Source organism: Rhinopithecus roxellana, chromosome 1 (genome assembly GCF_007565055.1).
Source record: "Rhinopithecus roxellana isolate Shanxi Qingling chromosome 1, ASM756505v1, whole genome shotgun sequence".
Lineage (NCBI taxonomy): Eukaryota > Metazoa > Chordata > Mammalia > Primates > Cercopithecidae > Rhinopithecus > Rhinopithecus roxellana.
Genome location: NC_044549.1, coordinates 21,984,860 through 22,012,184, shown reverse-complemented (window position 1 = coordinate 22,012,184; position 27,325 = coordinate 21,984,860). Strand labels below are relative to the sequence as shown.

The window sequence follows — 27,325 nt, the reverse complement described above, 5'->3', positions numbered from 1 at the left end:
AGTTTAGATCTTCATACTCCAATAATAGTTCCTGGGACTGTTTCTGCTTGTGGGTTTTTGCTTTAGTAAGTTGTGATTCTCTGTATTCACCTGGCCGTCTTTCTCCCATTTTGGGGGCAGCCATTCATCCTGTGACTTCACTTCTTTGTCATGTCCAGGAAGAGTTGTTGATTTTTCAGTTTTACCTGTTAGGATAGATAACTTCCAAGCTCCTTTCATGCTGGACTGGGAACTGGAACTCCTGTGTATTGCACTTTGATGCAGTTTTGGGTTTAACTTCTCTTTTTTATTTTGATGCTCTTAGTTTATCATTTATTAAAAGTTTACCATGTATGTGGTTGAATCCGATCATACTTTTCTCTATAATTTCTTTACTTCCATTCTCAAGAAATTCTTCTTCCACAAGGCTAATAAATAGAGTGTTTTTCTTCTGATGGCTTAAAAAAACTTACATCTTTTATTCATTAGCATATGATAGTTCATTTTACCTTAGAGTACTGGATGTGATTCTGAATTCTTTTTTTCTCTGTTGCTACCCAGTTATTCCTCTACAACTGAATTTAAAAGCTTAGTTTCCCAGCTTTGTTTCAAATTCTTCTGTTTTTTCTTTTGCCAGCCATTTCTTATATACTAGTCTGTAGTACTATACTTGATGTTACTCTGTAGTATGTTTTATTATGAAATTAGTAGAACCAGTTCTCCCATTCTCTTCATTTACTGGACATTTTAATACCTTTTTTTGTATTTTAAAGATTGTAATAGAATGTCAGTAACCTAAAAATTGCCATTTTAACCATTTTTAAGTGTACAGTTCAGTGCCATTAAGTACAGTCACATATTTGTACAGCCATCACCACCATTCTTTTCCAGGACGTTTTCCATCTTCCCAAACTTAAACTCTATATTTATTAAACTATAACTCCCCATTTTTCCCTTCTTCTAGTCCCTGGCAGTCACCATTCTACTTTCTGCCTGTATGAATTTGACTGTTCTAAATATGTCATCATATGAGTGGAATCTCAGTATTTGTCTTTTAGTTAGTGGTTTCTTTTTTCTTAGCATAATGTCCTCAAAGTTCATCCATATTGCTATGCAACCATTATCACAACTTTTTCATCTCAAGCAGAAACTATGTTACCATTAAATAATAATTCCCCATTCTCCCCTCTCAGAATCCCCTGGTAGCCTCTAATCTACTTTCTGTCTGTGAATTTGTCTATTTTAGTTACTTCTTTAAGTGGAATCATACAATATTTGTCCTTTTGTGTTTGGCTGAATTTACTTAGCATAATGTGTTCAAAGTTCATGTAGCACATATCACAAGTTCATTCCTTTTTATGGCCCAATAATATTGTATGAATTCAGACATTATATTATTATATAATATTATATGAATTATTCATACAATAATTATTGTGTGAACATACCACATTTTGTTTTTCTTTTCATTTATTGATGGACCCTAAGGTGGTTTTCACCTTTTGGCTATTGTGAATAGTGTGCTACTGTAAACAGTGGAGTACAAGAATCTGTTCATGTCCCTGCTTTCAGTTCCTTTGGGTATATACCTAGGAGTGAGATTGCTTGATAACTTTGTGATTATGTGTTTAGCTTCTTTTTTTTTTTGAGATGGAATTTCACTCTTGTTGCCCAGGCTGGAGTGCAGTGGTGTGATCTCAGCTCACTGCAATCTCCGTCTCCTGGGTTCAAGCTATTCTCATGCCTCAGCCTCAGTGCGCCACCACGCCCGGCTAATTTTTGTATTATTAGTGGAGATGGGGTTTCTCCATGTTGGAAAGGCTGGTCTTGAACTCTCGACCTCAGGTGATCCGCCTGCCTCAGCCTCCCAAAGTGCTGGGATTACAGGCGTGAGCCACCATGCTTGGCCTGTGTTTAGCTTCTTTTTTTTCTTTTTCTTTTTTCTTTTTTTTTTTTTTTTTGAGACGGAGTCTCGCTCTGTCGCTCAGGCTGGAGTGCAGTGGCCGGATCTCAGCTCACTGCAAGCTCCGCCTCCCGGGTTTACACCATTCTCCTGCCTCAGCCTCCAGAGTAGCTGGGACTACAGGCGCCCGCCACCTCGCCCGGCTAGTTTTTGTATTTTTTAGTAGAGACGGGGTTTCACCGTGTTCGCCAGGATGGTCTCGATCTCCTGACCTCGTGATCCGCCCGTCTCGGCCTCCCAAAGTGCTGGGATTACAGGCTTGAGCCACCGCGCCCGGCCGTGTTTAGCTTCTTATATGGTAGTTCTCTATTTAGTTTTTTGAGGAACCACCAAACTATTCCACAGTGGCTGCACTGTTGAACATTCCCACCAACAATGTACTTTTTCTATATTTTTGCCAATGTTTGTTAATTTTTTTTAAATGAAAAAAAAATTTTTTTTTAAAAATTACTCTGTCCTAATCTGTGTGAAATGGTATGTTGTTATTTGGGCTTGCATTTCCCTAGTGATTAGTAATGTTGAACATCTTTTCATGCTAATTGGCCATTTGTATGTCTTTGGAGAAACATCTCTTCAAATACTTTGCCCATTTTTTGATTATTTATTTTTTGTTGAGCTGTAGGAGGTCTTTATATATTCTCAGTATTAATCCCTTAATATGTATGTGGTTTGATTTTTTTGTTGTTGTTGAGACAGAGCCTCATTCTGTTGCCCAGTCTGGAGTGCGTGGCACGATTGTAGTGCTACCTTGAACTCCTGGGATCAAGTGATTCTCCCCTCAGCTTCCTGAGTAGTTAAGACTACAGGGGCATACCATCATGCCTAGTTAATTATTAAATTGTGTGTGTGTGTGTGTGTGTGTGTATGTGTGTGTGTGTGTAGGCGGGGTTTCATTATGTTCTCCAGGCTGTTCTTGAACTTCTGGCCTCAAGCAATCCTCACTCAGCCTCTCAAGTAGCTGGGATTACAGGTGTCAACTACCGCGCCCAGCCATAAGTTTTTAATTTTAATGAATTCAGATTTATCTTTGTTGTTAACTGTGTTTTTGTTGTTATATCCAGTAAATCACTGCCAAATCTAAAGTCATAAAAGTTTCCCCTATGTATTCTTCTAAGAGTTTTATAGTTTTCTGCCTTATATTTAGGTGTTTGATCCATTTTGAGTTAATTTTTGTAGATGGTGTTAGATAACCATCCAGCTTCTTCCTTTTGCATATGACTGTCCTTTATTCACAGCACTCTTTATTGAAAAGACTATCCCTTCCCTATTGAATGGTTTCAGCATCCCTGTCAAAAATCTTTTGAGCATATATTTGAAAGTTTGTTACTGGGTTCTGTTTTCTGTTTCTATGGTTGATATGTCTCTATTCTAGTACCACACTATTTTAATACATTTTGATAATTTTAAAATATATTTGCTTGAGTATTTAAAAAATTTCTTAGAATTTTGTCACACTGGAAAATATTTATTTTGAGCTTTTATTACATTTACTTGAATAATGTGAATGTTTATATTTCTTGTTCAGGAACTTGGGTGTTTCCCGTCCATTCATTTCCTTTTCTTTTTTTTTTTTTTGAGACGGAGTCTCGCTCTGTCGCCCAGGCTGGAGTGCAGTGGCCGGATCTCAGCTCACTGCAAGCTCCGCCTCCTGGGTTTACGCCATTCTCCTGCCTCAGCCTCCCGAGTAGCTGGGACTACAGGCACCAGCCACCTCGCCCGGCTAGCTTTTTGTATTTTTTAGTAGAGACGGCGTTTCACCGTGTTAGCCAGGATGGTCTACGAACTCCTGACCTCGTGATCCGCCCGTCTCGGCCTCCCAAAGTGCTGGGATTACAGGCTTGAGCCACCGCGCCCGGCCCATTCATTTCCTTTTCTTATAAGAGGATGGAAGCTAACAGTGTTTGAACATTGCTATCCTTATCTTTAAACATATGACTTTCCACCATCTATACTTTAGAACCAGATTGTCATATTCTGCAAAAAGCTGTTATTTGGATTGAGATTATATCACAGATGTGTTTGGCTTCACTATATGTGCATTTGAATCATATGACATTACCTTTTGAAAATACTTATTCATTTTTTATTTTTGGTTTCATGCCAACTACTTAATGCTTAGCATTTGGTCAAGAAAATCCTCTATTATAAAGTCTTTTTTCAACAACCATGTAACTTTTAAAGTGGTTTACATATGAAGTCTTATTTTGTTTTTCAGTGTTCATTGTGCTAGAAAAACAAGGACTATTATACTGTTTGCTTCTTATATCAGGGGAAACATAAGCACCTAAGCATCTTTTTAGATTGTCTTTTAGGTCACATTCTATTTTTGTTTATAGTGCCTGTAGTGATAATTCTTTCAGGGAGAACAAAATTTTTTTGACTTCTTTTTTGGTTTTCATGTTCAGTAAACAAAACTCTATGGTATAAATTTGCTTAGATGCCCTTATTCTTCAAGAATAATTCTTGAGAGTTGAGTGGAATGATTTGACTCAGTCAGAACCTCTTTGCAAGTGAAATTGGCTCACCCTTATGATTTTGATTATTTGGCCTTTTAATTTCCAATCTGAAAATAAAGAAAATTGTACCAAAGTAAATATGAAAATGAGCAGTGTAATAGCACCTATAACCCTTTCTTTAACTATGACGCTACACTGGTGATGTTCGGATACTATAGCTTTTTTTTTATTTATAAGTCATTTTTACCCTTCCAAATAATTCTCTGAAAACAAAGAAGCATTATATGCTATTGGTCTTTATAGTCCTTGTTTTTGACTTATACTAGCTGCCTTAGATGTAAATAATTCATATATTTTTAAATTTTGAAATACTTTAAATATGCACATAAGTTTAGAGAATGATATTCCAATACTTATCACTCAGATTTAACCAATATAATTCCTGTTTTTTTCAGATTTAAATTTGTTTTTAAAGAAGTATTATAGAAAGTTGAAAACTTACTTATTTTATATTCCCTGATTCTAATACTCTCCCTCTTTAGAGTTCTCTACTATCCAAATAGGCTTGAATCCTTCCAGTCTAAATTTTTATATTTTGTTTCATATGTATGCACTTATACATTATAGTATGTTTTGTATTTCTGAATTTTTATTAGCAATAACATTGTGACTGTCATTCCAAAATTTGTTATTTTACCAGTACCTTAGACTTTAAATTATTTTCTCTATAGGTAAAATTTATTACCACATACTATTGAAAATTTGTTACCATACTTACTTTTGGATATATGAACCATGCTTGGAATATATTAACATTCAACTTTGGCTTGTAATTGTTTGACTATACATAGGTTTGATTATTGAGGTACTTGTGTCCTTGGAATTTTACTTTTTAAACCTAACTTATTTAATACTGTATAGTATTACCCTTTTGCTCATTTTGCATGTGCACAGTCCTCCAATGTTGATATCTCGTTTCCCCCCCGCCCCCAAACACACATGGGGAATTTAAAGGTAGAAAAGGGAGGATAACTTATTTCTTAAATCTGAGTTCAATTTTTTTTTTACTACCCAGCTCTTACAGTCTGCCATGTGGGACTGTGTTTCTAATCTGTTGGATTTTTAAATACATGATAGTTGGCTTCTAAATTCATTTGGGCTTTATTAGAATTGAGTATAATACAATTCTCTTTTGTAGGGGCTCACAACGAAGTAAGACAGTAGATGACAATTCTGTGAAGCAGGCTGCGCACAATAAAGAAAAACGAAGAAAGGATGATGACATTTCTCTTTTAATGTCCGATACTCAGCCCAAAGGTTTGTGAACCTTAGAAAACTGTTGGAATTTGAATTTTTACTTATTGTATAAATTTTTGTTATAAATAAATTATTTTATTTTACTTTGAAAGGATATGTGAAAGTAAAGGGAGATTATTTGGCAACACAAAGAAAATTGCTAAACCTTTTATGTAGTATAGTACTCATTTCCGGATTTATTTACTGATCCCAAAAGTTAAATTTTAATATTTTTTTTCTTCTTTGGGGAGACTTGGATATAGCTATGAAGTTATGCTAATTTAGCTATTTCTAAGTGTTGTTTCCATGGATATTAATGTTACTGCTAACTGGGTTTTTATTATTAGCTTATCACTGTCTGTTCACCTACTATGAAATACATTCTCTATTCATTAGAATTTCTCTCAAATTTAGGAGGATGCCAAACAAGCAACTATTAGCAAATTTGAAGGTAAATACTTCCTAGACTTGGGCAAATTTTTTGTAGGCCTCTTTGCATATATAGGATTTATGATTTGACTTCTTTTTCTTGTTTGTCTGTCGTTCAAGAATTAAAAATATTTTACTGATACTTGGAGAAAAACAATTTTACTACATTATTTATTTGTGAAACTAACACCTTCAGGGGTCTGTTGGATTATTGATAGCTTCAAATGTTTGTTGAGGTCTCTTTCTTTCTTGCTTGCTTTCTTGCTTTTCTCTTTTTCTTTTTCTTTTTAAGACAGGGCCTTACTCTGTCACCCAGGCTGGAGTACAGTGGCATGATCACACATGATCACAGCCCGTTTCAGCCTCTGTCTCCTGGGCTCAAGTGATTCTCCCACATCAGCCTCTTGAGTAGTTGAGACTATAGTCATGCACCACCACGCCTGGCTCATTTTTTGTATTTTGCAGAGACAGGGTCTTGCCATATTGCCCAGGCTGGTCTCAAACTCCTGGGCTCCAGCAGTCTGTCTCCCTTGGCCTCCCAAAGTGCTGGGATTATAGGCATGAGCCACCACGCTTGGCCACTATTTTAGTTTTGAGTTATTTCATAAGTTACTCATAATACAAAAAAGTCTTTTAACGGCACTATGCAAAAATTCATTGCACTTCATTTAGAGCACAGCTATTTAAAGATTCTTTTTAGTAGCCTTTTTAATAGAAAAAATTTTTAAATGAAACTAGACTAATAACTTATATTTGTACAAGAAACCAGCTGAAACTCTTATAAAGGCAGTCTTTGGAGAATGTGCTGTGACTTTGTACAGACAAGCTTCCAATTAGTCACTGTCAATGTATAATGAAAAGCATTTGTTTTCTTTTAAACTGTACTTTCTTAGAAATAATTACAGTCATTTCTCTGTATCTTTGTGTTCTGCACCTGCAGATTCAACCTACCAAAGATGGAAAATATTTGAAAAAACTTGAATAATACAATAATAAAAAATATGTATAACAGCTATTTACATAACATTTATGTTGTATTGGATATTATAAGTAATCTAGAGATTAAGCTATACCGGAGAATGTATATAGGTTATATGCAAATACTATACCTTTAGGGGCTTATGGATCCATGGATGTTGGTATCCTGGGTCCCTGGGACCAATCCCTTGAGGATACTGAGGGATGACTGTATTGATTACCAAGTAAAAATATAAGTAATTGTACAAGTGGGCTCATTTCAGGTACTATCAAGACAAAGATTCCTACTCTACCCAGGAAAGCAGTAGTCCTCACATTGACTTGAATAAAATACTTTCTGATTTGTACCCAGGAGTATTACCTCAAGGTCACAGTGGCATTTTAGACATGCATCAGGGAAAAGTACATGACAAAAGAAACATTTTTTAGTTTTTCAGTATCCCTGAAGGTACCACCACTGGTAGGGAAAGTGTTTCTAATAAAATTAGCTATTGGATCTTTATTAAAACAAAGTTTACTCTCCTACATCTGATACCAGTCATTTAAAAAAAAAACCTGTAAATTAATGGAAATTCTGAATTAAACCTTAGGTGTACCATTTTTTTCCGTAGCACATTAAGTTTGCCTTGTGGAATTTGCTTTCACCAACATAATACCTTGGAAATACTTAATATTCTTTTGTTTAAAGGATTTTTCACCTTTTTAGTTTTATATGCTAGTAATATTTGCAGGTTAAATTATATATGATGCAGGTGTATTCCTATTTTTACAGTATTTCATTCTATATAATAAAGTTACTCATTTTTCCATGAGACAGGCTTGACCGATGTACAAATAATAAATTCTTTAAAAGAAAATTCCTGTATAACCAAGTTTTTCTCAAGCCCCTTTCCTTTCATGAGTCATTTTACTGTAGTATAATATTTATGTTTAGAAATTATAGTTTGATACATTGTGTATAGAAATTGTATTAGACCACTTTTATAGTTTACATTATTACATATAAAATTTAATGTGCTGTCCTAAATATTGTGTTGATGATTTGGAGGGAGTTTTATTTTCCTTAGGGAGTGAGTAAGGTGTTTTCTCTGGAAATTGAAAGGCTGTTGACCCTCTCGGAATTTTTACCCTCAGTCCCATTCCAGTGCCTTCCTTTAAGTAATGTCAAAGACAGATTATCATGAATATTAGTTATTAGGAATTGTTGAAGCTACAGTAAAAGCAAGAATAGTTCGAAGAGAAGATGTGTGGTATTGAAGAACGTTCCATGAATGGAGAAGTCAGGCCAGTCAGATGAATTGAAAATTGTGAATTAAAGGCAACTGCTTTGTGACTTGCTGTGCATAAACTTTGAGTTGGTACTTGTATGACATAGATTCAGAAAGCAAAATAATTCAGGATAACTTTTAGTTAATTAGGTGGAAACTTTTGGAAGGTATTTTTGTACAGTACATATATTTGATAACAAATAGTATTTTTAGTAACGATTGGCATGAGTTTCAAAATGATTTCTTGTTGACTTAAAAAAGGATGTACTTCTCTAGAATGATGGATTTATTGGAGATTTAAAATGACAGAGTCTTGATTATTGAGTAAATTGGAGATTTAAAATGACGGGGTCTTGATTATTGGTAAGTAAATTGGCAACCTTGTGAATGATCACATATTATAGCCAACTACAGAGCAAAGGTATTTTGGCTCCTTTTAAAGAGCAGCAATCAACACTCTTTCAAATTATAGTCCCTTTCCACTAAAAATATGTATTTATGTAAATTACATTTTAAAAGACTAGTTTATAAAGTCACATTGAATTATCAAACTTTAAGACATGAATTTTCTAGATTTTAATAAGACCTCCCCTTTTTTGATAGTACAACCAAATTCATTTATAGCAAATGGAAAAACAGTTTGGTGGCTTTGCTTTGGCTACAGTGAAAAAGGATATTTCTTCTTTATGTATTTTTCTCACCTCACAACTGTTGTATAATGAACGTTTACTTTGTGTATGCCAATTAAAATAGGGCATGCCTTTACCTTCATCCAGTGTCAGTATGAGAATTTAACAGTATACTTCTATTTTCATGAGCTGTGGAAGTAGTATAGCAATTTTGATGATGTTTCTTCGAGCTCTTCTAAAAGAGATTCTCTCTATACTTGTCCATATTTATGCTTCATTTGTTTTTTAAGACCTTAACAGTGGAAGTAGAGGTTGTGATCATCTCGAACAGGAAAGCAGAAACAAGGCTGTTAAATATTCTGATTCAAAAATGGAACCCACTCTGATTTCCAGGAAGACAAAGAGAAGGCTTAGAAATAATTTACCTGATTCTCAAAATTGTGCTTCTTTGGATAAGTCAACAGAACAGACAGTAAGTAGAGGTATTTAGATATTATAGGAAATTATTTCATGCTATGATAAAAATGAGTTGACTGTGGCCAAATAATGTTCCTCTAGCTTTCAGCTTTTATTATCAGATTTCTTTTTTTTTTTTTTTTTGGTTCACTGTTAGCTTTATTATTAAAAAACAATTTTAAATGTAACTTTTCTTGGTGATAAAGAGTTATTGGAACACATTTCAAATATTATGAATGACTAAAAAAGTTAAAATTGCTCCTTTTCTTGTATCACTCTTTCCTTAGTAGTTTGTTGTACATCCTTTAGACTTTTTCTTTGTTTCAGCCAAATACAATTCATACTGTCTAATCACTTGCTTTTTTTTGTTTGCTCTGTAAAATTATTATTAGATTTATTTTATCAGTAGCAATTCACGTATCAGATTCTTTAAACTTCTGTTTATCTAGAGTTTAGGGAATTTATTGTAAGTAAAGAATTATCATATTAAATACATACATTTTGTATTTTCAAAGACTTAGTATATAAATAGCAATAAAACAGTAAGAAGCTTTTCAATTTCTTTGATCCATAAATCATTTCAGGATCTTGTAATGTTTTTGGGTTGTAATTATAAGCATGATTTAGATTTATACAGTAGATGAGATACTGAAGGCAATGATTGATTTTCATAATTTTCAATGTTGTTATATTGTTAATTAAATTTTTTATTTTACCAAAGTAGTTTTACCAAAGTAGTCACATTGGCATTATTACTTTCGCAAAATAAAAATACATAAATACATCTTCTCATTCTAAAGTTGACTTAGATCGTGGGAGACTGTCTGACAAAGCATTTGTAATGATGGAAATCTCCCAGTTTCACCTTTTAAAAAATTATCAGGCATGAGATTGGACAGATCAAACCCCATATCTTTATACTTGGGAGACATTGGCAAGTATAATGTGGTATAATTGTTTAGTTTTCTATCCGTGTAGTTATAGAAGTGATACAATATTTTTACTTTTTTTTAGAAATTTAAAAATGGTTTAAGCAAGCCAAATTTGAAAAATGCTATTTTTTTCTATGTGTTTATGTTTAGAAAAAACAAGAAGATGACTCAACAATATCCACTGAGTTTGAAAAGTCAAGTGAAAACTGTCGTCAGGATCTAAAACTACCTGAAGAAATTACAACTAAACCTACAAAAAGTGATTTTACTAAACTATCCTCATTTAACAGTCAGGAGTTGACTTTGAGTAACACCACCAAAAGTGCCTCTGCCTGTTCAACCACTGAAACTGTTGAGAACTCTAATTCCATTGATACTGTGGGGATTTCTTCCCTGGTTGAGAAGGATGAGAATGAGTTGAATACAATAGAAAAGCCTGTTCTAAGAGGACATAATGAAGGGAACCAGTCATTGATCTCAGCTGAACCAAGTAAGTGACAGGAGGATTATAAAGTTACTTAATTTCCTCTGCTTCACTTAGTTGTTTTTTTCTTCCTCTTGAACAAATTTGGCTAAGGCCATAAGCTGTTTATGACATCATTGTGGAATATATTAACTTTAGGAAAAAAAGGCTTGGGGTTTGGAGTTTCCTTCATGAGTTTTAAAATATCAGTTTAGGTAAACTAATGGAAGACTTGAAAACAGAAGTAATTTTTTCTTAGATTAGTACACAGTAATCTCACTCAGTAGTTTTAAAATAGATTCTTTAAGGACCATCATTAATGTCATTTGATTGATGAAGTATGCAGAGTTTAAGTGCTATCTAATTATTATCATTAATTTTGATTTAATCAGCTTCTGAGTAGTTGATGCCGTCACATGGTACAAAGAACTTCCAAAGGTTTTAAAGGATCTCCAGCGAATAGTCTCCCACATCTTCCCCTAGTTATTAATTTCCCATTCCTTGAAGCAATTCATGTAACAGGACTTAAAGTACAATTTAGAGTGATGGCACAATACACTGTGAGAACTAGCATTTGTTCCTAAGGCCTCCTCATGGCTTTATCCATTTTTAAAAATCTTTGTTCTTTAGAAGGTAAGGGTGCGGGTAACTGCTGAATAATTGCACTGATATGGAGTCATTGTCTATAACTACTATAAATCAGATGACAAATGATAGACCTGTTTCTAAATTGAATAAATTTAGGTGATTAAGTTTAACAGGATTATTAAAAATAAATTGCAATAATTACAAAGTTCTTTTTTTTTTTTTGAGACAGAGTCTCGCTCTGTGAGCTAGGCTAGAGTGCAGTGGTGCGATTTCGGCTCACTGCAGCCACCCGCTCCCAGGCTCAAGTAATTCTCCTTCATCAGCCTCCCGAGTAGCTGGGATTACAGGAATGCACCACTACACCTGGCTAATTTTTGTATTTTTGCTAGAGACAGGGTTTCACCATGTTGGCCAGGCTGATCTTGAACTCCTGACCTCAGGGAATCCACCCACCTCAGCCTCCCAAAGTGCTGGGATTATAGGAGTGAGCCACTGCACCCAACCGAAAGTTCTTTTTTTGATAGGTGATTGTTACACATTTGAAATAACATTTTTCGGCTGGGCGCAGTGACCCATTCCTATAATCCCAGGACTTTGGGAGGCTGAGGCAGGAGGATCACCTGAGGTCAGGAGTTTGAGAACAGTCTGACAAACATGCTGAAACCCCACCTCTACTTAAAACAAAAATTCGCTGGGCGTGGTGGTGGATGCCTGTGATTCCAGCTACTCAGGAGGCTGAGGCAGGAGAATTGCCTGAGCCCGGGAGGTAGAGGTTGCAGTGAGCCAAGATGGGAAGACTGTGTCTCAAAAAAAAAAAAAAAGAATAAAAATACATTTTTCTTTTCCTCTTAGTTGTTGTTTCCAGTGATGAAGAAGGACCTGTTGAGCATAAAAGTTCAGAAATTCTTAAGTTACAATCTAAGCAAGACCATGAGACAACTAATGAAAATGAGAGTATTTCTGAATCAGCATTGTCAGAACTACCGTTGATTTCACGTGAATCTGTACAGGTAATTTATTTCTGTCTTCTCCCAGATTAACAATGAAATATACACTATTGATTAATGACTGTTACTTGTTTTATCAAGCTGAATATTGTAATGAAAATTAGAAATTTTCTTAGTTTGAATTTTGAGACAACTTTTATAGTAGTTTGAATGAAATATGTAGTTGTCTTTATTTTGAAACGAAAAGATTATACCATTTTTTTCTGGTGATTTATATTTTTTCAGTCTAAATATTCTATTACTTGAATATTTTTGTTTTTTTCTGGCTTTCATTGGATGTTTCACTAACATTTTGTAGAATTAAACACATTTTCTAGTATTTATATGTCTGGTCTTGGAGTATTATGGCTACTTGGAATTACTCCTTTTCCTCACATATTACGAAGGCAGTATGATATAGAGGAAAAAACATGGCTTTGGGGATATAGGTCAGAAACCTGTCAAATTTGGTAAGTCCTCTGCCTCTTCATTCTTATAGAAAATAATAAATGGAAGTGTGTTAGTTTAGTATCAGTCAATTAATTCAGTCCTTTGAAGAGAGTAGGTCTAAAATAAGGTTCAAAACATTTTTTATCAGTATTCGTTCTTTCTTTCTTTCTTTTTGAGACAGGGTCTTGCCCTGTCACCCAGGCTGGAGTGCAGTGGCATGATCATGGCTCATTGCAGCCTCAACCTCTTGGGCTCAAGCAGTTCTCTCATTCAGCCTCTCAAATAGCTGGGACCATAGGCTCGTGCCAGCATGCCTGGCTAATGTTTTTAAAATATATATTATTTTTAGAGATGAGGGTCTCCCTGTGTTGTCCAGGCTGGTCTCTTAACTACTGGGCGCAAACAATCCTCCTACTTCCACCCCCCAAAGTGCTAGGATCACATGCGTGAGCTGCTGCTCCCAGCTGGTACTCTTTCTTGTTATTAGCCTCTGATTATTCTATTTGTAAGAAAAGATCATTGACCACCAGTGCAGAATTATGGTAAACTTATCTTGTTTTGTTTTTGAATAATGTCAGAGGCTCTTATTTTGCAGAGTATGATGAAGAGTTGGCCCAATCTATGAAAACAGTTTGGTCTGATTATTGTTTCATGGGTATTTGCTTTTGTATTTGGTATTCCATGTAGAAATCACTTCAGCAGCTTTGTTCTGAATTTTTGCAAAAATGTAACCATTTTTGCTAGATTGGGTCAACATCCTACTTGATGGTTTACTTGCATGTATAATTAAAAGTGTCGTTGTTGATAATGAATTTAAACTTGTAGAAGAATTAGGCCTTGGCAGGGTAATAAATTGACAATGCAGTATGAAATGATCATATTATAAGAAAATAACATATCTTTTAGAATTTACTAAAGTCATAATCACAACCAAGCAGCCAATACTGTGGAGATCTACCATAAGGCAGAATGCCACATTTCTATGCTCTCTCTTGTTCCAGTTTTAAATGAATTATGAGAAATATGGATTGGTCATTTTTAGGAGCCAGCTAGTTTTACCAAATGTGAAGCCCAGTGAGAAATTATTTCTATACCAACTTCTCATTTTATCACTAAAAAAGCCCACAGTTATTTGTCTGACTGATGTTGGAGCTATCTGATTTGATTTGATTGATTTGATTCCCTTTTTTACTTAGGGAATAAGAAGATATTAGTAGTATACTAAGCAATAAAACATGAGAATGACAAAGAAATTCAATTAAGCAGGTAAATGGCATTATGAGCTGGGTTTAAAATAATGAGTATGGTATGTTTTAGACAAGGATTAGTCACAATTGCTAGAGGTAAGAGGGGAGTGAGTACATGTTCATAATAATTGCTTTAGTAGTAATCTGGTCATGTGTGGTGTTAGGGATAATGTGCAGAGGTTCGGCACATTTGAAAAAGTTGAAAAAGTCATCTGAAAGTAGTATAAAATTCAGAAGAAACAGTGGAAAAGAGTTGCTGCTGATATTGCTTGGTTTTCCATTATAATTTAAAAGCAAAGTTATATAGTCACTTGAGTGGAAGTGATACGATTTTTGAGATTTTAGGCAAGTATAAGCCATTTCTGGTTGGTTGTCTTCAAACATAGAGTATATAGATTTGATATAATGGATCGTTCTTAGGCACTTACGTTCCTTCATGGCATATTGAAAGTGCAGTAGCACACAGGCATAAAGATGGGAACAACAGACGTTGGAGACTCCAAAAGTAGGGAGGCGATGAGGAGAGCCAGGGCCATAAAACTTCCTGTTGGGTATTATCTGGGTGACAGGTTCAATAGAAGCCCAACCCTCAGCATCATGCAATATTATCCTTGTAACAAATCTGCACATGTACCCCTGAACCTAAAATAAAAAATCTTTAAAGTACAGTAGCAAAAACATTATTTTGGTTAATGGAAACAGTTTTTATGGTTGAAGTGACACTGGACCTGGAGAGAGAAACCTGCATTTGAATCTTTGTTTTGCTTCTTACTAATTGCATGATTTTGGGCAGGTCGCTTAACCAATCTCAACATCTGTTAACTTTATTTATGAAATGGAAAACTGAAAAACCTGCGTATTGGGTGGTTGTGGGGATTCAAAGAGATCATATATTTAAAAACTCATTTTAAATAAAAGTACAGTATATGTTTAAAACTTCTGTCAAGTTAAAAATGAATAAAACCTATTAGAGACTATTGAATGTGAAACCATGGCTTTTGATACAGAGGAGTATATATTTCTGGAATTAATTTTGAATTCAGCTATTTAGTGTAATTTTCTCGAAGGTAAGTCATATTTTTTCAGAAAAAAATCTAGATAACTATTTCTTCACAGTAAGAACAGTATAAAATTCTTCAAAAATTTACTAATAGTAATTTAAAGAAGAATTTGATGGTGAAAGTCATTTTCAGTATTTATATAATACTTAGAGTTACATGCATTTTGTGATTTATTCCTTGTTAGATGTCATCTGAATTATGCCCGTATAATCCTGTCATGGAAAACATTTCCAGTATTATGCCTAGTAATGAGATGGATCTACAACTGGATTTTATATTTACTTCTGTTTATATTGGTAAAATTAAAGGAGCTTCTAAAGGTTGTGTTACAGTAAGTATATTTTCTTTAATTTTCTTTTAGTTTTGGATCTTGGACAAGGCATTTTAATTTTTTTCCTTTTTTTTTCTTAGGACAAATAAGAATAGAATTAAGATTTATTTTATATGGGACACTATGGATATGTTGAAAGTCATTATACCTAATTTGAAATGTGCCTTTAATTCTCCCCTCCTAACATCCTACCTAATCTGACGACTCTAATGAAAATCATGTATAGAAAAAATCACATTTATTGATAATCTTTGGTTTCTAAAAGTTATCTGATGGTAAAGTAAAATTTTTTTCCAGGTATAGTTTGGAACATAAAGAAGAAATCTCATTTTGCCTGTTTAATCAGTTGTAAACTGACTTCTCCAAATTTCTAAATTAAGGATGTCTAGGAATTAATGCTACTCTGTTTTTCTATTTAAAAAAAAAATACTCCTCTTCACCTACTGTATATGAAAGTGAGACTGGATTCTACTTGGTTCTTTCTCTATTTTTTTTTTTTTGTTGGGGGTACAGAGTCTCATTCTTTTTCGTGGGCAGTGGCGCACTCCACTGATCTTGGCTCACTGCAGCCTCCACCTTCTGGATTCAAGCGATTCTTGTGCCTCAGCCTCTCGAGTAGCCAGGACTACAGGTGCGTGGCACCACACCTGGCTCATTTTTATATTTTTTGGTAGAGACGGAGCTTCACCGTGTTTGCCAAGCCGGTCTTGAACTCTTGGCCTCAAGTGATCCACCCACTTCAGCCTCCCAAAGTGCTGGGATTACGGGCATGAGCCACTGTGCCCAGCCAGTTCTCTATATTTTCTTACCTTTTCTACCTTTTAAAATCCTAATCATCTTTTAAAGCTTCTCTGATATACTGACTCTTCCAGGAAACTTTCCCTGATTCCTCCTTTTCAGACAGAATTCACTTCTCCCTTTGCTGTACACTTGTAACACTTCATTTGTACTTCTAAGATTTATTCTGTGTGTTTTATAATTACTTATATTCTTGTATAAACTTCTCCATTAACCTTTTAAGCTTCTTATGGTGAAGAGCCACAGTTTTAGTTCCTTTTATACCTTCCATAAATCGACTTAAATGTTTGTCGAAATGACTGTGTCAGATTTGGTAATTCAGGCATTTTTTATAGCAGTTTCATTAATATTTCACTGTGTTAGGGATAGGGCAGAGAATATAAAAATGCTAAGATATGGTTTCTGCTTTCAGGGAACTTTTAATCCAATGGAAGAGACAGACACATATTTACTTTATATTATGGTAAAATGTAAAACAGAAGTATGTACAAGAAGGGTGCATATGGCAATGGGTATCTATCAATGTCTGGAGGAATCAGCAAAGGCTTCACAGAGAAAACAGCACATGAATAAGACATGAAGTACCTGTTGTTTACTTGGTAGCCATGCAGACAAAGACCGAATCCTAAATTCTGGGAACTGCAAATAATAGTAGTTTGTGATGTAGTCAACATTGCTTTGAAAGCTCAAGAATGAATTGATTTAAAATTAATATTTTTTTGGCCACTGGTTTTTACTGATTTGGGCATGACTGGGGTGATTTTACAATTCTCTTTCTTTAAGGAATGTTATTCATTTTTCAGGATTTTCTCCCCTATTTTACTTTATTATTTTAATTCAGGCTTACCCAGTTATTTCTGTTGAATTCTTTGTAATGGCAAAAAGTTGGATAATCTAAATATGTGAGAATAATGATTAGCCAGTGGGGAGGAAAATCCAATATAAATATTCAACAGTGGACTTTCTATTAATTAATGTATTAATTATTATTACACAGTCAGGTGGGCATGTTATGCTCAAAAACCAAGATCAAGCAAAAAACCACAAACAGATTAGTCAAGGAACAATATTACAAACACATATAATCTTGCCTATTTAGAGACAGCTGCCACTCACTGTGTAGTATATATCATTGCATATTCTTCATACATATATAGATACATTAAAACAAAGGGATATTACATAATATGTACTATTTTGTAACTTACCATAATTTAATTAATTTAATTCTTCCACTTAGTTTGGGATATTTGGGTTGTCTTTAAAAATTTTTAATTGTTGCTCATTTCAAATTGTCCCAATATTTTACTATTACAAATAGTAGGGGACTGCAAATATTCAATAAGTGTTGTAAAGTGGTCCTAAAAATTAATTGTCAGAAGTCCTGGCCAGGGCCATCAGGCAAGAGAAAGAAATAAAGTATGTTCAAATTGGAGGAGAGGAAGTCAAACTATCCCTGTTTGCAGATGACGATGATTCTATGTCTGGATTCTATGTATATATTTATATATATATTGTATATATAAATTTTCTAGATAATAGGATCTCAGCCCAAAAGTTCCTTCAGCTGATAAACAACTTCAGCAAAGTTTCAGGACACAAAATCAATGTACAAAAATCACTAGCATTAATGACTTTTCCATATTCTTTATGTTTGTACAACTTTTCTCAAGGGTAATAGCTTTCCTGTGAAATAAGGTGTAAGCACTGATTAAAAGTTTGGCACATTCTTCACACTGGTAGGAGTTTTACCAGTATGAATTATCTTACCTACAATCTACAATCAAGTGTGGCAACCATATAAAGGCTTTGTCACATTTTGTACATTTCTAGGGTTTCACACTAGTATAATTTTTTTTTTAATGTATTGACAAGTTGGAGGTGTTGGTAAAAGCACCGTCACATCTTTCAGGTTTGTAGAGTTCCTCTTCAGCATAAATTATCACCATGTCTCTTAAGAATTGAGAACTTATGGCTAGGCATGGTGGCTCATGCCTGTGATCCCAGCACTTTAGGAGACTGAGGCGAGTGGATCATCTGAGGTCAGGAGTTCAAGACTAGCATGACCAAGAAGGTGAAACCCCATCTCTCCTAAAAACACAAAAATTAGCCAGGTGTGGTGGTGGGCACTTGCAATCCCAGCTACTCGGAAGGCCGAGGCAGGAGAATGGCTTGAACCCAGGAGGCGGAGGTTGCAGTGAGCCGAAATCACACCATTGCATTCCAGCCTGGGTGATAAGAGCAAAACTCTGTCTCAAAAAAAAAAAAAGGAATTGAGAACTTGTTGTAGGCTTTGCCACGTTCTTTACACTTGTAGAGTTTCTGTCCCTTATGAATTATGTGTAATAAGGGCTGAGAACTTCTTTAAAAAGCTTTGTCACATTCTTTATATTTGTAGGGTTTATGTTCCATATAAATTCTCATATTTAGTAAGAGTTGAGGGCTGGTTAAAGGTTTTCCCACATTCATCACATTTATAGGGTTTCTCTCCAGTGTAAATTATCTTATGCTTATTAAGGGATGAGGAACATTTAAAAGATTTGCCACATTATTTACTATGTAGGGTTCCTGTCCAATATGAATTCTTTTATGTTTATTAAGGGCTGAGGACCGGTTAAAAGCTTTGCCACATTCTTCACATTCGTAAGGTTTCTCTCCAGGATGAGTTCTCTTACACTTAGTGAGGCTTGACTAAACCAGGTGAAAGTTTTGCCACATTGGTCACATTTGTAGGGTATATCTCCAGTATGAATTATCTTATGTATAGTAGGGTTTGAGGAACAGTTAAAAGCTTTGCCACATTCTTCACATTTGTAGGGTTTCTCTCCAGTATGAATTATATCATGTTAAATAAGGATTGAGGATGAAATGAAGGCTTTGCCACATTTATCATACTTGTATAGTTTCTTTCCAGTATGAATTTTCTTATATGAAAAAAAGGTTGAGGGCTGGTTAAAAGCTTTGCCATATTCTCTACATCTGTCGGGTTTCTCTCCAGTATGAATTACCTTTTTTTTTTTTTTTTTTTTTTTTTTTGAGGCGGAGTCTTGCTCTGTTGCCCAGGCTGGAGTGCAGTGGTGCGGTCTCGGCTCACTGCAAGCTCCACCTCCCGGGTTCATGCCATTATCCTGCCTCAGCCGCCTGAGTAGCTGGGACTACAGGCGCCCAACACCATGCCCGGCTGATTTTTTTTACTTTTAGTAGAGATGGGGTTTCACCGTGTTAGCCAGGATGGCCTCGATCTCCTGACCTCGTGATACACCTGCTTCAGACTCCCAAAGTGCTGGGATTACAGGCATGAGCCACCGCACCCGGCCTCCGGTATGAATTATCTTACGTGTAGTAAGGTTAGAGGGCAGCTTAAAGGCTTTGCCAGATTCTTCACATCTGTAACGTTTCTCTCCAGTATGAATTTTCTTATGTGTAGTAAGGGTTGAGGACTGGTTAAAAGCTTTGCCACATTCTTTACATTTAAAAGTTTTTTTTTTTTTTTTTCTCCAGTGTGTCTTGTCTTATATCTGTTTGAATTTGAAAATTTATGAAAGACTTTCACATACTTATCACATTGAAATATTTTTCTTTAGGTAGTTGTCAAACATTGGTTAAGTCCATTATAACCACTTTTGTGCACCTTATGTAAACTCATCCACGCTTTTACAGCCTTTTTTTTAACTGCAAATTGTCATGTCCACATTTTTCATATCTTCTCAGTATCACTTTTTAGAAAGAATCTTTTATGCTCTTCTCTGGCCAAAGGTCTTGGACAAAATGAAAACATGTAACGAGGGGTTTGGCAATCGTCTTATGTCTCTTCGTAGTCACAGGTTTTTTCCTTTGCTCCAGACAGGTGATCAGGTCTGGCTTAGAGACAACAATAGCAAGGAAGAACAGGTTTCTGTAGTTCTCTAACATCACATCCCTATATAAATTCCACTGTGCAGTGTCCAGGCTATGCCACTTCTCACGGTGGCTCATGCCTGTAATCCCAGCACTTTGGGAGGCCAAGGTGGGTGGATCACCTTGGGTCAGGAGTTCGAGACCAGCCTGGCCAACGTGGTGAAACCTTGTCTCTACTGAGAATGCAAGCATTGACTGGGCGTGGTGGGGCATGCCTGTTGTCCCAGTTACTCGGGAGGCTGAGGCAGGAGAATCACTTGAACCCAGGAGGCGGAGGTTGCAGTGAGCCGAGATCACGCCGTTGCACTCCAGCCTGGGTGACAGAGCAAAACTCTGTCTCAAAAAAAGAAACAAAAAGAAGATTCATAGTTAATAAAAGCATTAAAAGTGCAAATACTGTCAAAAATTCTTTCAGGAAATATAAGCCTTTAAAGTGAAGAAGAGTATTTATTCTGAAGACAACCATTACAAATATAAAGGGGGTTGTAGTACCTTTACTTGTATCACAGATCTTATTGCACACATTTTGTACTAGAGGAAAACCCTGAAGCAGTTGCTCAAGCTTTGTTCAACATCAGGGAATTTATATTGGAGAAGAGTCCTGCAGATGTAATGAATTTGGAAACACTTTTTTTTTTTTTCAAAAATTACAGCTTAGAAAACACCAGAGAGTTTATACTAAAATATATTTTTGCAGATGCAATAAATATGAAAAAATATTTAATTCAAAATTGATTCCATGTAAATATCAAAGAATTTAAAGTAGAATAACTAAGGTACTGACACTTCACACATTACACTAAATCAGAGTGTTGAGTATAAAAACTAACCTACAACTAAAGTTGTTAGATAAATTATTTGTATATAACTTTAAAGGGAGTAGATTTTTTGAAGCATTGTAATTACATTGAAAGCATACTTGTTTCCTAGAAAAAATTTTTTTGAAAAGTGAGTAATGATGTAATACAGCTTTCAAATTACTTTATGCTGTTATTTTATTCCTATTGTATTCACATGTGAAAACGTGATCGATTGTTGCTGCATTAGAGATATTAGAGATTCTTTTTTATTAGTTGGGCATTATTTATGACCTGTTCTATAAAAGAATAAGGACATTAAAATGTAAGATGCATGATGAAAATGTAAGTGGAGAGGCTCTTTGTAGTTAATTTATATTAAGTATTGTATAAGGTAGGTGTTCAGAGTAATACTTGTCAACATTATAGTGAGAGGAATAAATGATTAATTATAGTTAAAAGTATATTCAAATAAATTAGTATATTATTTTACTAATTGTACTTTTATGTAATAAAATTCAGTACATTAAAAAAAAAAATCACTAGCACTCCTATACACCAACAGCAACAAAGCCAAAAGCCAAATCAGGAACGCAATCCCATTCACAGTTGCCACAAAATGAGTAAAATACCTATGAATACAGCTAACTAGGGAGGTGAGAGATCTCTACAGTGAGAACTGCAAAACACTGCTCAGAGAAATCAGATGACACAAGCAAATGGAAAACCATTCTATGTTCATGGATAGGAAAAATCAATATAATTAAAATGACCATCCTGCCCAAAGCAGTTTATAGATTCAGTGCTATTCCCATCAAATTATCAATGACATTCTTCATAGGAATATGAAAAACTATTTTAAAATTCATATGGAACCAGAAAAAGAGGCCTGATTGCCAAGGGAATCCTAAGCAAAAGGAACAAAGCTGGAGACATCATGTTACCCAACTTCAAACTGTGCTATAGGGCTACAGTAACCAAAACAATATGGTACTGGTACAAAAACAGACACATAGGTCGATGGAACAGAATGTAGAGCCTGGAAATAAAGCTGCACACCTATGACCATCTGATCTTTGACAAAGCAGACAAAAACAAGCAATGGGGAAAGCACTCACTATTCAACAAATGGTGCTAAGATAACTGGCTAGCCATATGCAAAAGACTGAAGCTGGACCCCTTCCTTATACCATACACAAAAATCAGCTCAAGATGGATTAGAGACTTAAATGTAAAACTCAAAACTATAAAAACCCTGGAAGACAACCTAGGCAATATCATTCTCAATATAGGCACAGGCAAATATTTCATGACGAGGATGTCAAAATCACAACAAAAACAAAAATTGACAAATGGGACCTAGTTAAAGTAAAGAACTTCTGCACAGCAAAAGAGACTATCATGGCACATGTATACATATGTAACAAACTTGCACATTGTGCACATGTACCCTAGAACTTAAAGTATAATAAAAAAATGAAAAAAAAGAGAAACTACCAACAAACAGACAACCTACAGAATGGGAGGAAATATTTGCAAAGTAGGCATCTGACAAAGGTCTAATATCTAGCATCTATAAGGAAATTAAATTTACAGTAAAAAAACAACCAACTCTATGAAAAACTGGATAAGGGACGTGAGTAGACACTTTTCCACATATATACATGTGGCCAAGAAACAGATGAAAAAAAGCTCAGTATCACTGATCATTAGAGAAATCCAAATCAAAACCACGTGAAATACCATCTCATACCAGTCAGAATGGCTATTGTTAAAAAGTCAATAACAGATGATGGTGAGATTGCAGAAAAAAGGGAGGACTTACACATTGTTGGTGGGGGTGCAAATTAGTTCAATCATTGTGGAATGTAATGTGGCGATTCCTCAAAGAGCTAAAAACAGAATTGCCATTTAACCCAGCAATCCCATTACTGGTATTATGCCCAAATATAAGTCATTCTACCATAAAGACATATGCGTGTGAATTGCAGCACTATTCATAATAGGAAACACATGGCATCAACCTAAGTGCCCATCAGTGACAGATTGGATAAAGAAAATGTAGTGCATATATGCAGCTAAAAAAAGAATAAGATCATGTCTTTTCCAGGAATGTGGATAGAGCTGGAGGCCATTATCCTTAGCAAACTAACATAGGAACAGACAACCAAATACCGCATATTCTCAGTTATAAGTGGGAGCTAAATGATGAAAACTCATGGACACAAAGAAGAGAGTAACAGAATCTGGAGCCTACTTGAAGGTGGGAGGAGGGAGAAGAGCAGAAAAAATAACTATCGAGTAGTAGGCTTAATACCTGGACTATAAAACAGTCTGTACAACAAACCCCTGTGACACAGGTTTACATGTATAACAGACCTGTACATGTACCCCTGAACCTAAAATAAAACTTAAAAAATTTTATTTATGTTTGCTGGAACATTTCTTAGATTAAAAACTTAAATGTTTAGTTATGGGAAAGTGATTTAGTAAATCAAAGTAAATATATGCATGCGAACAAAAGCTGAGAAGCATTCTACAAAAATTAAGACAGTTATGATGGAGAGAACATAAGCAATGAATTTTTTTAAGTATAATGAATAACCTAAAAAAGGTAAAAAGGTAAAAATTTTGGGTTTTTATGTATATTCTTTTTCAGACAGTTCAGGATGCACTGTAACAGAAATTAAAGAACTTTTTTTTTCTTTTTTGGTGGATAAAGAGATAGATAATTAAATTCATTTATTCTCCATACATTCAGTGACCACCTTAGCATTATTGTAGACACTGGAGACACTGTTCTCACTCTCATAGTAGTTACAATTTAGCTGAATTAGAAAAATACTTATGGCTGGAAATTATTACATAAATTAGAGACATGTTCCTATAGTTAGACACTTGTTATTTTTTTTAGTGTAGCAAATGCTGCAATAAATGTAAACATTGTCTTTCTTAAAAATCTTTGTTGATAGTATGAGAAATTAAGTAATACTATATTCAGATAACTGTACTAGCTATTGTAAGAAATTATAAAATAGCTTGTATTATTAGCTTTATTCTTAAGTTTAAACAAAGTTGGTATGATTTCAGAGAACTAGGTTTACCTTACTGCCACAAAATTTTTCATATTTTTAAATCCAGGAGTTAAGTCTGCTGGGAGTAGGGTTTAACTCTGCAGAGGTAACCTGTTGACTTAGTCATTATTCAGAGATATAAATGAATATCAGATCCTTGCCAAGTAGAAAAGTTTGATAGCTCCCGAGCACTTGACGGGGAAAAGTGAGAGAATAGTGTAGTAAGTAGCGGATGGAGACATACAGATGCACTACTTCTACTTTATAATTTGGAAGTCATGGCTGTGCAAATTCTGAAAGGCAAATACTGCTTCTGTCTATTTTTTAGTACTAATGATTTACGTTTGCCAAGATATATTTTATGGAATTAAAGACCCTGTGAAATATGCCAGAAAGAGTTTGGAAAGGGACAGTATACATTAAATATGGTGGCAGTTATGTGAAAGTAACAATAATTAGATTTTGATTAAATTATGTAACATTCTTGATCAGATGCTAGTGTCTAATGATAACAGCTCCCCTTGATTAAGGGTCTTACTAAAGCTGGAAGAAGTTCGGTAAGTTACCTAAGGTTACATACTTATTACTTGTGTAAGTGATAGAGACAACAGAGGCAGGATTTTAATTCCAAGCTCAGCTTTTAGCTAATTATAATCTATTTTGTTTTAGTGGCTGACTTACCTTATGAAATATAGGGTTTTATATTTGTGAAAGTACAAGATGAAATAATTTTTAAATTGGAAGATAAATGGAGTCAAAATAAACCTGTGGTTTCACTGGACGTTGTTTGATACTTATATGGAGCTCACGTACCAAGAACATTTTGATTTTGTTTTGTGCTCACAGACCATACCTGATTTGATCAACAAAGTGTACTGAACAACAACAAAACTTAACCAAAGAATAAATAAATAGGTACAAATTCATTTGACATTAATGGAAAAACAAACTTCAAAGCAGAAGTCTGTTTTAGATAGTACATGGAAGATTTAGCTAGGTGCTCCACAACGCTATTATAAAAGCAACTCTTAAGGAAGTCAGATACATACAAAAGATACGTAGAGAAAATAAGTGTCCTGGGACAGAAGGAGTAGAAAGAGCAAGAACCTCAGTTGGAAGGGAATTCATAACATGAAACAAAGGTGAATGCTAGGAATGCGGACGGTGGTGGTGCCCACCTAAAAGTCATCCAGGAAAGAGGGTGTTCTGGCTTAGGGACTTAATTTAGGTTACCATTTTGACAGGTGGATCGCTGTTGTGAATGAAGTTGGATCTATGATTTTTGTAGCCATTTCATGTTAAACAACTGATTTTTCTAGTTCTGCTTTTATGTGGTAAAAGCAGCTTTAAAATTATAATTGGTAGTTTTGGTACAGAAACAGAATGCTCACATCAGGTGGGACACAAGCCTTTGGACAATTTTAATTTCTCATTATAAATAACATAATATGTTGGCATTTTGGTTTGTTTAGCAGTTTCTTGTGAGTTTGGTTAGTGTGAGTTTATCACCAAGGGAATCATCATCAGCTACTGAGTCAGCAAAGCCAAAAATCAAACTCTGTTTTATGGAATACTTATGTTTACCAGAGTCACTGCTACTTAGAGGTCTCTTGGTAGTTTCTTCTGGGCTTTATTTTAGTCTTTACATTTTCAGAAAATATTTTGAAAAATATATTTATTAGTCTTACTGGTTTTTGTAAGTTAGCATATTGAGAATTAAAGTACATGGGGTTCTTAAAATTTCCATAAAACTCAGTCTTTGTAATGAAATATTTTATTGGCTTATTGATAAAAGGGCTTGAACACTTATAGTGTAGACTTTGAATATGTACTTGTGATTTGAAAAAAAAAATTAATTTGAATAGTAACACATTTTGAGTGATCATTCATTGTTTGCCTTTTGATTTTTTCTTCAGATCACAAAAAAATATATTAAGATCCCATTTCAAGGTAAGTTATTCTCTTATGACCTTGTCTTTTTACTATAGTTCTTACTATAAATTTAAGTAAAACTAAGTTTGATATTTTTTACCTTAATATTTTTTAGCAATTCCAAATGGAGTAAAAATGTTTTATAATAAACTTGCTCTAAAAATAGTATGCTATTGTTTTAATGACTGTAAATCAAACAATTTAAAGGATTCATGGTGATTTTTTGGGATTAACAGTAATACAGTTTTGATAGATAACAAGAATATTTTGGTATATATAAAAATGGGTAACAATAGTAACTATAAGAAAAGAAGCATAAGGAAAATGTTTAATATTGCACACAAACATGTAAAATATTTTTGCATGCAGGGCAAGAGAATTTTATACAATTGCATATCTGAGTAAGGGAAAGTAGACTGGAAAATGTACCTGTAACTTATAGAGACTCACACCATTTTCTCATTCTCTTCCCAACTGAAAACCTTTCAGAATAAATTATGACACTAAGAAAACCAGTAAACAATAGAGGATAATCCTTTTATATAATGAATTATAAAAAGAACAAGGAAGAAAAACACACAAATGGCACAGATAGGAATTAGAGAAGAGGAAGCTTCTGTTCTGTGATTGGAGATGCTATCAAAGTAGCTTTAGTTGGATGAGTTGGATTTAGTTGGATTCCACAGATACTTTATGTACAGAATCCAAAACTATGTTATGATAATTGTTCTAATAATTTGATTGCTTACTATATCTTAATTATTGAGAATATAAAAGGCACAGAATAAGTATATTGATAGTCCTAACTAGGAAATACCAATAAATTATTAAGGAATAATTTAATATTCTGTAGAAGAAACAAAGTCATATGATTTTAAAAGGGGATAATAATTTCAGAAAAGATAGCACTACAATTTATAGTTAAAGGCCTGGGTAACAGAGAGAGCTACCTGTCAAATTCTTGTGATACAAACATCAAAAATGATATTTTAGATTTTTATAGTTAATATTTATAATATTGCTTTCTTGTTTTATAACTTTTCTATTGCATATAATTTTTAAAAGACAATTTTTATTGTAAATTGTGGAAAAATACTCTCTTCAGTGGTAATAGGTTTATAATTTTATAATGGAAGAAGAAAATATTAGTCTTCTTTTTCAAATCCTGTTCAAGTTCCCATAAATCTTTTTAAAACAAAGCATGTGTATAAAAGGTTTTTGTAGGTGGGAACCTGAGGGTCTAAATGTTTCCTCTTTTTCTATGCGGCTGCAGAAAAAATTGATTTATCCATATTTATATTAGGTATTAATTATG

At 34.4% G+C, this 27,325-nt stretch overlaps 1 protein-coding gene across 6 annotated transcripts in view; it reads left to right on the top strand.

The window, feature by feature from the left end:
- Positions 1 to 27,325, top strand: part of SENP7 (SUMO specific peptidase 7) — a 185,760-nt gene that overhangs the window by 132,832 nt on the left and 25,603 nt on the right. For all 6 annotated transcript variants that reach the window (XM_030940256.1, XM_030940242.1, XM_030940267.1 and 3 more), the window contains 6 exons: positions 5,597 to 5,715; positions 9,289 to 9,470; positions 10,537 to 10,876; positions 12,290 to 12,447; positions 15,366 to 15,512; positions 25,995 to 26,028. In XM_030940256.1, coding sequence (XP_030796116.1) covers positions 5,597 to 5,715; positions 9,289 to 9,470; positions 10,537 to 10,876; positions 12,290 to 12,447; positions 15,366 to 15,512; positions 25,995 to 26,028 — 980 coding nt within the window. The remainder of the gene's footprint in view (positions 1 to 5,596; positions 5,716 to 9,288; positions 9,471 to 10,536; positions 10,877 to 12,289; positions 12,448 to 15,365; positions 15,513 to 25,994; positions 26,029 to 27,325) is intronic.